This window comes from Mytilus edulis, chromosome 3 (assembly GCF_963676685.1).
Source record: "Mytilus edulis chromosome 3, xbMytEdul2.2, whole genome shotgun sequence".
Classification (NCBI taxonomy): domain Eukaryota; kingdom Metazoa; phylum Mollusca; class Bivalvia; order Mytilida; family Mytilidae; genus Mytilus; species Mytilus edulis.
This window is the reverse complement of record NC_092346.1, coordinates 22,134,975-22,150,570: the sequence shown is the minus strand read 5'-3', so window position 1 is coordinate 22,150,570 and position 15,596 is coordinate 22,134,975. Positions and strand designations below refer to the sequence as shown.

Below are 15,596 nucleotides of genomic sequence, written 5' to 3'. Positions count from 1 at the left end.
GGGATTGCATCTTTTTTATAAGTGGTTTATCTATTTGTCATGAGTGGAGCCGTATTTCAGCGGGATTTTAACCCTTTTCATAAGGGGAGCATATTATTATAACTATTTGCAATGGGAGTTTACCCTTTTCATAAGTGGGGCGAGTTGGTAAACAAGAGTGGGGCGGTTTTTTAGAAAGTGGGGCGAGTTTGTGAAAAAATGGGGCGATTAGATGTGGGGAGATTTGCCAGTGGGGCGATTTGTCATGGATTACTCGCAGTTATTGGTGCTCCGTAAACGGAGCGATCTACGTTCATAAATACCTCATGACATTACCATTGGTTTCCCTCCCTCACTTATATTCTCTGTTATAACTCATGTAGGTTAAAAATCAGACAAAAATTGTCACTGAGACACATTGTAAATCATACCTTTTGTTTTACGAACAGTTACATATTCAATTTAGTTAAAAGTATTTTGTTGTTTAGACCAGGAATATACTGTTTCCAGGCTGTTCAATAAACATTGTTATATAAAAGATCATAAAATATGATATTTTATTGATAGGTACTGGCATGGAAATGTAACAATTATAATAAAAATATTATTGTTACATTGGAGAATAATTGCCGCAGTACAGGGTTGGGTAAGGATCCGATTAATTACGAATGTAACAATAAAAATTGAGGCTAAGGTTACTTTGCGATATTGTTACATTTGTACATTGATGCACTTAAGGTTCATGTGGACCCTATGGCTAAAATGGCCGTATTTTCACCTCAAAATTTTCTCTGAGTACAGGCAAACCTGTGCATCTGGAAAAGTTTTAAGGCATGGCATGCCCTAGATAAATAGAATTCAAATGCATTGTATGATTTAGAAAATTCATAACTTAACTGGATTTTGCCATACACTTTTTTTCGTCTCTGCAGAAGACGATAAAATTAACAAACAGTTGAGTTTACCTTGATATGGTTCACTCAGGTACACAGTTTAAATAACCAATTATTGTCGGGTATCTATTGTCCATCTAATGTCCATGTCAATTAAAAATGCTCACTTTAATTTTTACCTGTGGGGAAGTTCTCAAACCTGTTTCCCAACTTAGTTTATTTTGGCACCTTCTGGAGAAATGAAAAAAAGTGCACGGCAAAATCCTGGTAAGTTTTTACTTTTCTAAAACATAAAACATATTTAAAATTCATTTATCTAGGGCATGCTATGCCTGAATTTTTTTACAGATGCGCAGGTTTGTCTGTACTCCGAGTAAATTTTGAGGTGAAAATACGGCCATTTTAGCCATAGGGTCCACATGAACCTTAATGTATGCTAGATTTATTAAACTTCAACCTTCTAAACTTGTATACCTTATTTTTTCATCAATCTGTAATCTGTAATGTCTGTACAATCAAGGATTTGTATAGTAAGAATCCAATTAGAATGAAATTACTATCACAAATTATCTGGACTCTGAAAATGAAAACACTGATTCAACCACTTTCAATGTCATGTCAGCAAATGTTAAAAATCAATTGCCTTCGCAATTGACTAGTACTTAGCTGGATATGGAAATTGAGGGTGGTAAAGGTTGTTTTTTTGGTGGAACGTGATCACCGTTTTTTATTTCACGTTCAACATGTTTTTACTTGTTTATTTGACGTTCAGTTGTGCAAGACGGGTGCCTCGTTCAACGTTTTCTGCTTATTTAATTTTACATGCATCATGATTTTCAAAGTCTTATTTTGCGTGCTCGATATTTTTCAAATAAAATTCTAAGACTTGGCAGGGATCGTCAAGAAATACTTTTTTAAAAGCCATAAACCAATTATATCATAAATGTGTATTATAATTCGGGAATATCAAGTAAAACAAAGAGTTAATATATACAAGAAGACAGTGACTCAGTCACACAAGGTTCAAATAAAAGTATTTATTTTTCATGCAACGTTCATTACAGAAATTATTTCACGTTCAACGTGAAATTATGTCTTATTTCACGTTTTTTTCGTGCAAGCACCCCCTTTACCACCCTCAATAATGAACGGTAATGAAATCATTTTACAACCTCACATGCATACCTGTCAACTAACCCGTATTCTGCGGGTGTTACCCGAGATTTTCACAATTCTGAGGGATCACCCGGGACACCCGTCGGGTCATTGAATAACCCGGGAATTCCGAAAATGACTAGTTTTCACCCGTATTTCTTAGCCTTGAGATTGATTTCATAAGTAATATTCCTTTGAAATACCGGCAAATTCGTAATTGTTCCATGAACAGAAAGTTCATCTAGCTGTGTAAACTGTCAAATGAAGTGACCCATTAAGTGCATGGCTTCACTTAACAGCTTTGGTGTCAAACACACTGTTAATTAACACCAATTACCTTAGCTTAAGGTCGTAAATAAATTGCACTGTTGTTTTTACAAACATATTTCTACTAGAGTTACTTCCCCTTATTTGTCACCATTCAAAATTATTCCTTATATTTCCGTTTTTTTTTGGGAAAAGATTAAATCTTAGAAAAAATAAAATTCAAATACATATTGAAATATAACTTTTCATTATTTTTATACCTTTATACATGTTATACAATTTTGAAAAAAAAGTTGAAAATTATTTTGTACATCTATACTTCCTTTAACTGTATTACTATATTTTACTATCGTATAATTTCAATGAACAAGATGGATTGTAATGAATGATTAGGATGATGTGTTTGAAGGCTGAATAGCTGGTCTGAAACACTTTAAAATTACTCTTAAACTATATCCTGATGTTTGAGGGTAAAATAAAGAACACAAGACTGTGTTAAACAAATTTATAAAAAATCTTTAAAAGTGCAATGAAATAATAATTAATAAGATTTAAAATTACTTAACCAAGTAACTTTGATTTAAATTACAAGAAAAAAGTACCATAAATACTGAAATTCAGCTTGAAAAAGTTTGTACGCATTATGACCTGAGATTTGATTCTTCAATGCAGGTCATGACCTGCATTTTCATTGTCACAGGTTGACAGGTATGCACATGTTAAAGTTTAAATATCGCACCAAGGATATTTATATACAAATCCTTGATCGCAAGAGTAAAAAAATATATTTATCAGCTGAAGCATGACAGACATTGAAAGTGTCTTTAACTGCAAAACAGGATAGTAACATGGAATTTAGAGTATGAAATACTGACGTTCATATTGCTGCATCACTCGTTTGCGATGACTGCTAGGTTTCACCAAGATTCGTTGGACTAAGACATGCTCCCAAAAACAACATATTGGATTTGTAGAAACTAATATTACAAATAATTTTTTTTAAATTGTATGCAATTTTGTAAAATTCAAATAAAGTTTTCATCGAGTTTATATTTCTAGTCCCAGCGTACATTGACGTGAATTAATGTAACAATAACCCAATGTAACCGTAGCCTCAATAATTTTTGTTACATTCGTAATTAATCAGTTCCTTACCCAACCTTTCATTCTGGCAATTAATCTCCGATGTAACAATATTTTTATTATTGTTACATTTCCATGTAACCATAGCCAGTGCCAATATGATAAACCACAGCTGGGAACAGTATATCTAGTTAATATATATGTTCCTGACCACAGTCTCTTGAATTTGAGTGATATATGTATGAAAAAATTCAATAAAAAAATTCTGTTCAATGTATTTTTTTTAATATTTTTTTTCATACATATATCACTAAAATTAAAACGACTGTGGGTAAACAGATCTTCTTATGATCAGGTTGGGAAACCCTCCCTTATGAAAGTCTGAGATGAGGAAATGTCCTTCAGATGAGGGGTTATTTAACTGTTTTAGAAAAGAAAAACTTAGGTTTTTATACGACCGCAAACAATTTTTTGCGTCGTATAATGGTATCATGTTGGGCGTCTGCGTCGTCGTCGTCGTCTGAAGACGCATTTAGTTTCTGGACAATAACTTTTGTTTTAGTGGATGAATCTCTATAAATTTTTACCAGAAGGATCAATACTACTAAAGGAAGGTGGGGATTGATTTTGCGGGTTATAGTCCCAATAGTTAAGGAATTAGGGGCCAACAATAACTTGTGTTAAAGTGTATGAATCTCTCTGAAATTATACCAAAAATATATACCATAAAAGTTTCCATACCCTGAAGGAATGGTTAGTATTGACTTTGGGGGTTATTGCTCAAAAAAAAATTCTTTATATTTGGAACAATTATCGTCGATGCTTGTAACATGTGTAAGGTTGTTGTTCTTGCAAATTCGATACATCTCTGCTGGATTTCCAATTTAATCATGACATCATGCAAAAAAACTAACCACACATTTTTCATTGCATTTTCACTAGTATTGACTACAAAAGAGAAGTTGAGAATGATCTTGCATAATAATTGTTTAAACATCTATTTCCACTATTTATGTTTTACTCCTCTCGTAGAATTTCGTTGAATTCTTGGGAAAATCTTTTCAGCAATGTTGTTAACATGGAAATAATGACTCGTCAACTATCATGTCTAATTTTAGGTTATGTGGTGCTCATATTCCTTTTTAAGGCCAAGTGTATTATTTTTTTAAGTCTTGTTGTGAGCTTTTTTTTTTATGATCAGAAAATGATTTGGTATATTTTGATAAAACAAAATCTGCCAAGTATTTGCCTGTAAAAGTAATTTATTCTATGTCATTGAATGCTAATGGAATGAAAAAATACTTTGATGCATTTATGACATTGTGACATAGTTATAGTTATCTTAAACATGTTTAAAGTGTCAAATACTGAATTTTCCAATTGACCATCGAAAGCCACATGTAAAAAATCTATTATTTTTGTATGGAGATTTAACGTGGAGCCAGTATGTCCCAATTACTCTATTTAACGAGATATTCATTTGCCAATGTTTGTTATTTGATTTCAAATTTATTCTGGAATGTTAAAATACATAATACAATAGGCCTGACCTATATATTGTTGCACATGGGCAAAAACAATGTCAAAAACAAAGGTCACGAACTTACACAATGTACAAGCACGTCTACTTATTTACAGAATCAGGTCACAATACGAAATATAGATCGATTGACCATGTCTCTGAAACAATATATTTGCCAATTCCCGTAATTGACCCTGTAATTAGAGATCCCTTTTTAGCTCACCTGGCCCAAAGGGCCAAGTGAGCTTTTCCCATCACTTTTCGTCCGTCGTCGTCGTCGTCGTCGTTAGCTTTTACAAAAATCTTCTCCTCTGAAACTGCTGGGCCAAATTAAACCAAACTTGGCCACAATCATCATTAGGGTATCTAGTTTAAAAAATGTGTGGCGTGACCCGGCCAACCAACCAAGATGGCCGCCATGGCTAAAAATAGAACATAGGGGTAAAATGTAGATTTTGGCTTATATCTCTGAAACCAAAGCATTTAGAACAAATCTGACATGGGGGTTAAATTGTTTATCTGGTCAAGATCTATCTGCCCTGAAATTTTCAGACGAATCGGACAACCCTTTCTTGGGTTGCTGCCCCCGAATTAGTAATTTTAAGGAAATTTTGCAGATTTTGGTTATTATCTTGAATATTATTATAGATAGAGATAAACTGTAAACAGCAATAATGTTCAGCAAAATAAGATCTACAAATAAGTCAACATGACCAAAATTTTCAATTGACCCCTTAAGGAGTTATTGCCCTTTATAGTCAATTGTTAACTATTTTCATAAATTTTTGCCAATTTTTTATACGACCGCAAAATTTGAAAAATTTTTCGTCGTATATTGCTATCACGTTGGCGTCGTCGTCGTCGTCGTCGTCGTCCGAATACTTTTAGTTTTCGCACTCTAACTTTAGTAAAAGTGAATGGAAATCTATGAAATTTTAACACAAGGTTAATGACCACAAAAGGAAGGTTGGTATTGATTTTGGGAGTTTTGGTCCCAACATTTTAGGAATGAGGGGCCAAAAAGGGCCCAAATAAGCATTTTCTTGGTTTTCGCACTATAACTTGGTAAGCAAGAAATATCTAATTGCAAAATATTGTGCAATAGCAAGATTTTTTTTTAATTGGAGTTATCTTTCTTTGTCCAGAATCAACTTAAATCTTTGTTATATACAATATACAATGTATATTCACTTTTTACTACCAACTGATAAATTAAAATAATCTTTACCATTCAGTGATAACAAGCAGTTTTTTTACATCTTAATATTTTATGATGTATTTAAATGAGTAGTTATTGTTGCAAACTCCATTAGAAATTTTAATTGAGATTAGTTTTGGAATAAGGGAAAGGGGAATGTGATTAAAAAAATTGGGTTCAATTTTTCTCATTTGAAATTTCATAATAAAAAAGAAAATTTCTTCAAACATTTTTTTGAGAGGATTAATATTCAACAGCATAGTGAATTGCTCTAAGAGAAAACAAAAAAATTTAAGTTCATTAGACCACATTCATTCTGTGTCAGAAACCTATGCTGTGTCAACTATTTAATCACAATCCAAATTTAGAGCTGAATCCAGCTTGAATGTTGTGTCCATACTTGCCCCAACCTCTGCGGTCATATAAAGCTGCGCCCTGCGAAGCATCTGGTTTACAATGGAGAGTTAGCAGCTAAATTCTTTTGATTCATCATGCATTGCATTGGCAAAAGCCAATTTTGTCCGGTATGGAACCAGTCGATGATTGACAAAGGGAAGTAATTTGTTTAAAAAGTGTGTAATAACCGAATCAAATCGGTAATTGGCAAATGGACTATTCATCAATTAAGTGTATCAGATTGTTTGCAAATAAGTAAAGAATATTTCCCTTCACAGTTGATAACATTTGCTTCAAGGCTTTGCTCTTGTCCTTCAGTTTCATTTAAAAAAAAAAAGGGGATTTTCCAGTTTCCTAACATTTCTCAAAAATTTTAGTGAATTGTTTATATATTTTGATATGAGCTCCCTTTTGATTTAGATTTGAATTTTACATCTTGGAGTTACATGGTTCTATTCATTTAAATAAAGGGGGATTTTACATTTTTCAGACAATTACTCAAAAATGCTTTCAGCAGGCCTAGGTCTCATGAACATTTTGTGAATTGTTTATATTTATTGATGTAAGTTCCCTTCTGATTTTTATATATTTCTTATAAGACATTGAGAATTGTTGAGGAGTTATTGAACTTTATTCTTTGAAAACCTGACAGGCGTATCTTGCACTCATGGTCCAGCTTTATATTTTTTTTTGTATTTGCGTGTTTTTATAGAAATTTTTATTTTCATTCTATATATCTTGTATATATAATATTGCAGAGTCAACATGAATCCACAGGGAGGTTTACCACAAATGGATACAGAAGCCACAGTCAAGCAGGTAATAACTAGACAGATTTTTACAAGACCAAAGTTCACATATAAGTTGCACATATCATGTAGATGTGCATAATATGTTTTTGTGAAATCTAGAACATTAATTTCAGAAAAAAAATCTTTGTAGTATGCAAGACATATAGGTATATAACAATCATTTAACAATCCTGTGATGAGAGCAACAGCATAATTTTTTATTTGTTTAAAGCTTTTAATATATTAAAGAAGATAGATTTAATACTGGATTCACAAACATTATGTGCATATATCCTCTGTCCTTTGTCCATTGTCCATGACATTATTTTTATGGTTTCAATGACTGCTTGAAAAAAAAATTACAGATTTTTTGTTATTAGTGAGATATCAAACTTATATAGGTTCCTTGTAAGGCCAAATAAAAGTATATCTGTGGTTCCAGATACATCCTCAAAAACTAAGGTGACTGGTTGATAGGTTGGCCATTTTAATTTATTTATTTAAGAAAAAAGAATTTGGATTGTCAAAATCCTGAAAAAAATTGTGCATTTACTGAGACAGATTTCTGTTTTAGACAAAGTTATCTTCATTATCTATGTGTTTGGTCATAAAATAAACAGATACGTTACGTGTTTAGTTAATTTTTAGCTCACCTGGCCTAAAATCATCATTGAGGTATCTAGTTTAAAAAATGTGTGCGGTGACCCGGCCAACCAACCAAGATGGCCGCCATGGCTAAAAATAGAACATAGGTTTTAAAATGTAGATTTTGGCTTAAAACTCTGAAATCAAAGCATTTAGAGGGGGTTAAATTGTTTATTAAGTCAAGATCTATCTGCCCTGAAATTTTCAGATGAATCAGACAACCAGTTGTTGGGTTGCTGCCCCTGAATTGTTAATTTTTAAGGAAATTTTGCTGTTTTTGGTTATTATCTTGAATATTATTATAGGTTGCACTTTGTAAATTCAGCTGTTTCTCAAACCACACCTCTTTTGGGGAGATTTAGAATATTCATAGAAAATTAATTTTGTTCACATACTGGTTCCCAGTTATGCTCTCTGTGTTCCATCTCATAGAGACATAACTTGGGAATGTAATTATTACTAGTAAATATACATGTGCATATTGTTTACATTGAAATCTGTGGTAACCCTTCATTCAAGGTAGGGGTAGTTAAGAAAATTATTGTTAGTTTAAACTCTGAAAGGTTCAGGGCATATAAACATTGAAAATATGCCGCACAGCCCTATATTTCATGTATATTTTGACCTTTGGAAAAAAATTGTAGTGCATATGAACTTTCAATTCTAGAATAAGATTTTTTTCAAAACTTCAAAGTAAAAGTGGTACAGTTTTAGCCGTAAAAGTAGTTCCTTTGGGAAATTGCATTGTCAATATTTACAGAAATGCAACCTATAGAGGGTGAAAAAAGAGAACATTCAGAATTTGACCAAATTTGCTTTATCACAGATTTTAATGAAATTACCTCAAATATGAGGTTTTATAAATATTTCATGAAGATTGATAGAAACCTGGGCCTTAGATATGATGACTCAGCATAAATTCACAGTTTACAGTATGCATAGTTTACTTAAAGTCCTGAATACAAAATTATTTCATAATATTTGCATATTTGTAAGTTAAATTGTTAAGAAGTGCTTATATTTACTCTTTGCAGTCATTGAAACTTATTGATCCTTGCTGAATATCATTTATGGGGTGTTTGTGTCCTGTCGATAACCCAAAAGTAAGCCGTAACACCTAAATCTGCTTTTTTGTCACCACGGCATAAAAAATACAAGCTAGAAATACAAAAATATCTCAACAAAACTTACAGTAGTGTGGTCTATCCTGAATATGTACTAAATATTCCAAATTGCTAGAAACAGCAGAATAATTTAGAAAATTTGAGGCCCCATGGGCAAAAAACATAGCAAATTGCCTACCCCCTGGGTCATAAAACAGTTAATTTGACTTGTAAATGCTATGATTTTATGATTTTTAACCAGATTTTTGTGACAAAAATGTCGGTTATTGATTTGGGGATGTACGGCGGGCAGCCGGGCGGGGGGGGCGGCGGTCGGGCGTGTGGACGGGCGGCCAGGCGGCAATCAAATGTTGTCTGTGCATTAACTCATGAACCGTTCAACCAAAGCTTTTAAAATTTTAATATGCTGCTACTGACAACTAAATGAAGGTCAAGTTCAATAATAGCGATTTTGACTTTTACCGTTCAGGAGTTATGGTTCTTGAAAGATTGAAAAATGGAGTTTCCAGTCGTGTCCGTGCATTTACGCATGAACTGTTCTACCAAAGCTTTCCAAATTTTAATATATTGTTACTGATGACAAAATGGAGGTTAAGTTCAATAATGACGATTTTGACTTTTACTGTTCATGAGTTATGGTTCTTGAAAGATTGAAAAATAGTGTTTCCAGTCGTGTCGTGCATTTTCTCATAAACCATTCAACCAAAGCTTTTGAAATTTTTATATGTTGTTACTGATGACAAAATAGAGGTCAAGTTCAATAATCAATAATGACGATTTTGAATTTTACTGTTCAGGAGTTATGGTTCTTGAAAGATCGTAAAATGGCGTTTCCATTCACGTTGTTGCATTTACTATAAATGAACCATTCAATCTAAGCTTTTCAAATTTTAATATGTTGATACTGACTACAAAATGGAGGTCAAATTTGATATTGACGATTTTCACTTTCAGCATTCATCAGTTATGGTTCTTGTGATATTGCCAGAACACAAATAAATGTTAATAAATTCGGTTTGCTGTCGTTGTGACAGCTTCTTGTTAGTTCTTGATATAGAAAACAATAACTATGCTTGGAAGTTATGCAAAAATAAGATGTTAGCAGTCATCTCTATAACATTTTAAGTGAATTTATATCTTAGACTGGTATCTGCACACATACATGTACAACTATTGCAAATATGGCTTTGTTTGAACACTTCTAGTATATTTATTAGGTAAATTGTGTCAGCTATATGGTTACAGATGATACTGTTGTGACAAGAATTCTAAATTGACCATTTGAGGTAGAAAATGCGAACTTTAATTGACAAATAGGCATACAGTAAGATGTGGACTGGAGACAGAGGCAAGATTGGATATTTTATATAATCTTGAATGTTGTAATGAATGACTGCTAAACATAACATTTATAGTATTCTGATATGCTTTCAATATGTTATCAAAACAGTTTTAAACAGGTTCTAGGCATTTTATATTAGAAAATATACAAATAGGGTAAGCTGGCAATAATTAAAGTCTTGTTTTCAAATTCTTTTAAAAATTGAAACAGGGGAGAGGGCTATATACCGGTAATGTTCAGTAAAAAAAACCTTAGGGTATACACAGTGATTTCTTTCAGGCTATAATTCTAATAAATGAGTATTAATGTTAGAAAAACTGATTTTAGAGAGTTTTCTATTGAATAAATGTTTGTATAGGTTGCACTTTGTAAATACAGCTGTTTCTCAAACCACGCCTCTTTTGGGGAGATTTAGAATATTCATAGAAAATTAATTTTGTTTACAAACTGGTTCCCAGTTATACTCTCTGTGTTCCATCTCATAGAGACATAACTTGGGAATGTTACCAGTAAATATACATGTGGATATTGTTAAATTATAATATGTGGTAACCCTTCATTCGAGGTAGGGGTAGTTAAGAAAATTAGTGTTAGTTTAAACTCTGAAAAGTTCAGGATATATAAACAATGAAAATATGCCGCACAGCCCTATATTTTGACCTTTGAAAAAAATTGTAGTGCATATGAACTTTCAATTCAAGGATAAGATTTTTTCAAAACTTCATAGTAAAAGTGGTACAGTTTTAGCCGTAAAAGGAGTTCCTATGGGAAATTGCATTGTCAATATTTACAGAAATGCAACCTATAGATAGAGATAAACTGTAAACAGCAATAATGTTCAGCAAAGTAAGATCTACAAATAAGTCAACATAACCAAAATTGTCAGTAAGAGTTATTGCCCTTTACAGTCTATTTTTAACAATTTTCATAAACTTGAAGGCCGTACAGTGACCTATAGTTGTTAATGTATGTATCATTTTGGTCTTGTGTTGACAGTTGTCTCATTGGCAATCATACCACATCTTCTTTTTTATATTTGTAAATTTTTGTAAATTTAAAAAAAAATATTTTCCTCTGTAACTAATGGACCAAGTTCATTATAGATAGACTCATAGAGATAATTGTATGTAGCAAGAATGTTCAGTAAAGTAAGATCTTCAAACACATCACCTTCACCAAAACACAATTTTGTCATCAATCCATCTGTGTCTTTTGTTTAATATGCACATAGACCAAGGTGAGTGACACAGGCTCTTAAGAGCCTCTAGTATTACATTCTGTCAACAATGTTAAGAATTTGTTGCATTTTAGCTTTAGTGGATACTTCTGATGGGAAATTCAGATGACAGAAGTCTGTTAATTTAATTATGTAATACACATTCCATAAAATATAATTGTTTATTTATTACACTATTTATTGTTACTTTATGCTATGGTACAAAAATCAATCAAAAAAATTGATTGGTTATGGCCCCAGATGACTTTAAAAATGTTTATATCATTGAAAAAGCTCAAAATTATCTACCTTTGGATTACAATTGAAATATCTATACTTTCCTGTGACCTATATTTTTAGCTCACCTGACCTGAAAGTGTAAGCCTAGTGACTATCTGAAATTGATGTATATATGTAATACCTACATTACAAACGTAAGGTGTTGAAAACTCTTAAACACTGTGGATTAATATCATCTACCTTTGATCTTAAAAAGGAGTACTAAAGGCTTAAATAAAGCAGTCTCAACAAGAACCCCCTAATATTTTCTTGAATATTATTATAGATAAAGATAAACTGTAATCAGCAAAAATGTTCAGCAAAGTAAGATCTACAAATAAGATATAATGACCAAAATTGTAAATTGACCCCTTAAGGAGTTATTGGCCTTTAAAGACAATTTTACACAATTTGTTCATCATATTTGTTAACTTTCAAAAATCTTCTTCTCTGAAAGTACTGAACCAATTGCAGGTAAACTTATGAAACTTATAAAAATAGAAAATAGGTTAAAATGCAGTTTTTGTCTTGTATTTCAAAAACTAAAGCATTTAGAGCAAATATCTTGAGGAGTTTAAGTGTTTATTAGGTCAAGATCTATCAGCCCTGAAATTTTCAGACAAATCGATACTCATTGTGAGGTTGTTGCCACTTAATTGGTAATTTTAAGCAAATTTTGCAGTTTTTGGTTATTATCTTGAATATTAATATAGACAGGGATAAACTGAAAACAACAAAAATGTTTATCAAAGTAAGATCTACAAATAAGTTTAATGACTAAAAATGCCAGTTGACGCCTTAAGGAGTTATTGCCCTTTAATGATAATTTTACACAATTTTTCATTGTTTGCTAACTTAAAAAAATCTTTTTCTCTTAAACTACTGAACCAATTTCACTTTAACTTAAAACTTAACAATCGTTAGGGTAACTTGTATTAATTTGTGTTTTTTATACCCCCCAAAAAACAAAGTTTTGGGGAAGTATATAGGAATCACTCTGTCCGTCCGTCTGTCTGTCCATATGTCTCGTAAACGCAACTCCTCCTTAATGGATGGACCAATATTAATGAAACTTCACACAGTTGTAGTACACAACCTGAGGATGTGCATGAAGGAAGATATTTCTGGGCGGAATTATTTTAAGGGAGATAATTGATTTTACTTAGTTAAATATAGCTATAAATGGCAACAAGTCTGTAAGCGTAACTACTCCTAAACAGATTAATCAATATTGATGAAACTTAACACAGTTTTTGTACACAACCTGCATGAAGGAAGATATTTCTGTTAAGATTTTTTTCAAAGGAGATAAGCACAAATCCTCTTAAATGACTGTACCAATACTAATTAAACTTTACACAGATCCAGTACATGACCAGAGAATGTACATAAAGGAAGATATTCTTGGTCTGAAATATTTGAAAGGAGATAATTAACCTAATTTATATAGATTTAGTTATTTTTTTGGTTTCTACACACTGACTTAAAATATGCAAAGAGAGATAACTCTAATTATTATTAATTTTAAATGTTCTTTCATTTCCTTTTACTTCAAGAAAAATAGCCAATGTTGCTAGGGGTAAAATGCATTATTTTTGCCTGTGAAGAAAATATGACAGATACAAAGAATGTTTGAATGGCATATTTTAGAACACACTGAAAAGCAAAAATAATCATTGATGAATGATTTAAACAAAAAAATTGAAAAATTGAGCGATTCAGGCTCTTGAGAGCCTCTTGTAATACTAGGTATTAAAAGTACACTTTATTTTAATTTCATTATAAACTAGAGAATATTCTGATTCCAGTGATATCTAGTTTTATACAAGTATCTTTATTAATCAGTCCACCACTTAGGCCCGTCACTTATGCATGGTCCCTCAAAATATGACGTCATAGAAAAAAACTGTTGATTGCACCCTATATTTTTATGCTGTTACATTTTTCCCGCTGATACACATATGGTAATTAAATGTAATATGGCTTCTACTAATGAAAACTTTAGAGACCACTTATGTCAGTACACCTTTTCCTATATTACAATAACAAAAATGCTTGCTTCTTTTGAGGGCAGATTGTGAGCTTAAATGAACGGTGACCCCATTTTTTTAAATTTTATTTTCCTATTAAGTACATGATAAAGTTCATTTCTAAAAAAAACCAGAGAAATCCTATGAGGGTCACTCAGGAAACTGGAACCACACAAATACTTTATTTGGCCTAATGTCTACACGTCTGTCATGTAGGATTTACCTTATCTTGACCTCATTCTATTGATCAGTTGTCAAAGTTCAATGCTCATCTGGTGCAGAAAAAATTGTTACCATTTATTTTATTACTTCCACTAAGTTGATTGATGCCTCTGATGATGGACTGATAGGCATGAAAATACAGATTTTGTGTTATCAAAATTTGCTGTTACAAAAGTTTTAAAATTATTTAAGATTTAGGAATGTAATTTAATCATGCAAAGCTCTGATTCCTTGTTCTGTTTTTTCAACTGCAAAAAATTAAAAAAATTTGGTTGTTTATTGCTTTCACGTTGTGGTCGTCAGCTTCGTCCAAAAGACGGTTGGTTTCTAGATAAAAACTTTAGTATAAGTAAATAGAAATCAATAAAATTTTAACACTAGTTTATAACCATTAAAGGAAGATTGGGATTGGTTTTGGGGTTATGGTCCCAATTGTTTTGGAATTAGGGGCCAAAAAGGGGCCCAAATAAGCATTTTTGTAGTATCCAGACAATAACTTGTGTTTAAGTGTATGAATCTCTCTGAAATTATACCACAAATTTCCATACTAAAAAGGGATGCTTAGGATTCACTTTTAGGGGTTATGGCTCAAACCAATTAGGAATTAGGGGCAAAAAAAATTGGAAAAAACAAGGGTTTTTCTGGTTGAAAGACAGTTAAGACAATTTAAGAGCATTGTAAGGGAGATAATCCAAATTAATTTAAAGAATAATGCTTGATTACCTCCCTTACACTTCATCCCAAGCATAAAAACATAGCCGTATTTGACACAACCTTTTTCAACTTTTGATCTTCAGTGCTGTACAACTTTGTACTTTTTTTCCGCTTTGGATCTTTTATATCTGGGCGTCACTAGTGAGTCTTGTCTAATACGTTCTCCTATTTATTTGTATTGTAGTCCTGTAATATTATGTTGTCATTTCAATGTTATATTTAACATTGCCATTAAAGTGCGAGGTTTGGCATGCCACAAAACCAGGTTCAACCCACCATTTTTTCTTTTAAAAATGTCCTGTACCAAGTCAGGAATATAGCCATTGTTATATTATAGTTCGTTTCTGTGTGTGTTACAATTTAATGTTGCGTCGTTTGTTTTCTCTTATTTTTGAGTGTAAATTGACATTGTGATAAGACGTGTCACGGTACTTGTCTATCCCAAATTCTTGTATTTGGTTTTGATGTTATATTTGTTATTCTCGTGGGATTTTGTCTGATGCTTGGTCCGTTTCTGTGTGTGTTACATTGTAGTGTTGTGTTGTTGTTCTCCTCTTATATTTATGCGTTTCCCTCAGTTTTAGTTTGTTACCCCGATTTTATTTTTTGTCCATGAATTTATGAGTTTGAACAGCGGTATACTACTGTTGCCTTTATTTACACTGCTTGTAGATTATGTATTAAGAAATGATGATTATCTTGAGGTGATTGGCTGTTTATTTATTTTTAGCAGTTGCTGG

General features: G+C 32.1%; 1 protein-coding gene across 2 annotated transcripts in view; it reads left to right on the top strand.

Moving 5' to 3' along the window:
- The first annotated feature begins 249 nt into the window (after nucleotides 1–249).
- The window catches only part of LOC139514217 (mitochondrial import inner membrane translocase subunit Tim9-like), a 35,305-nt gene continuing 19,958 nt past the window's right edge, over nucleotides 250–15,596 (top strand). The window contains exons 1-2 of one of the 2 annotated variants that reach the window (XM_071303066.1): nucleotides 250–358; nucleotides 7,252–7,312. In XM_071303066.1, coding sequence (XP_071159167.1) covers nucleotides 7,259–7,312 — 54 coding nt within the window. In that variant the 5' untranslated portion in view covers nucleotides 250–358; nucleotides 7,252–7,258. The other variant, XM_071303067.1, reaches the window with a different exon arrangement.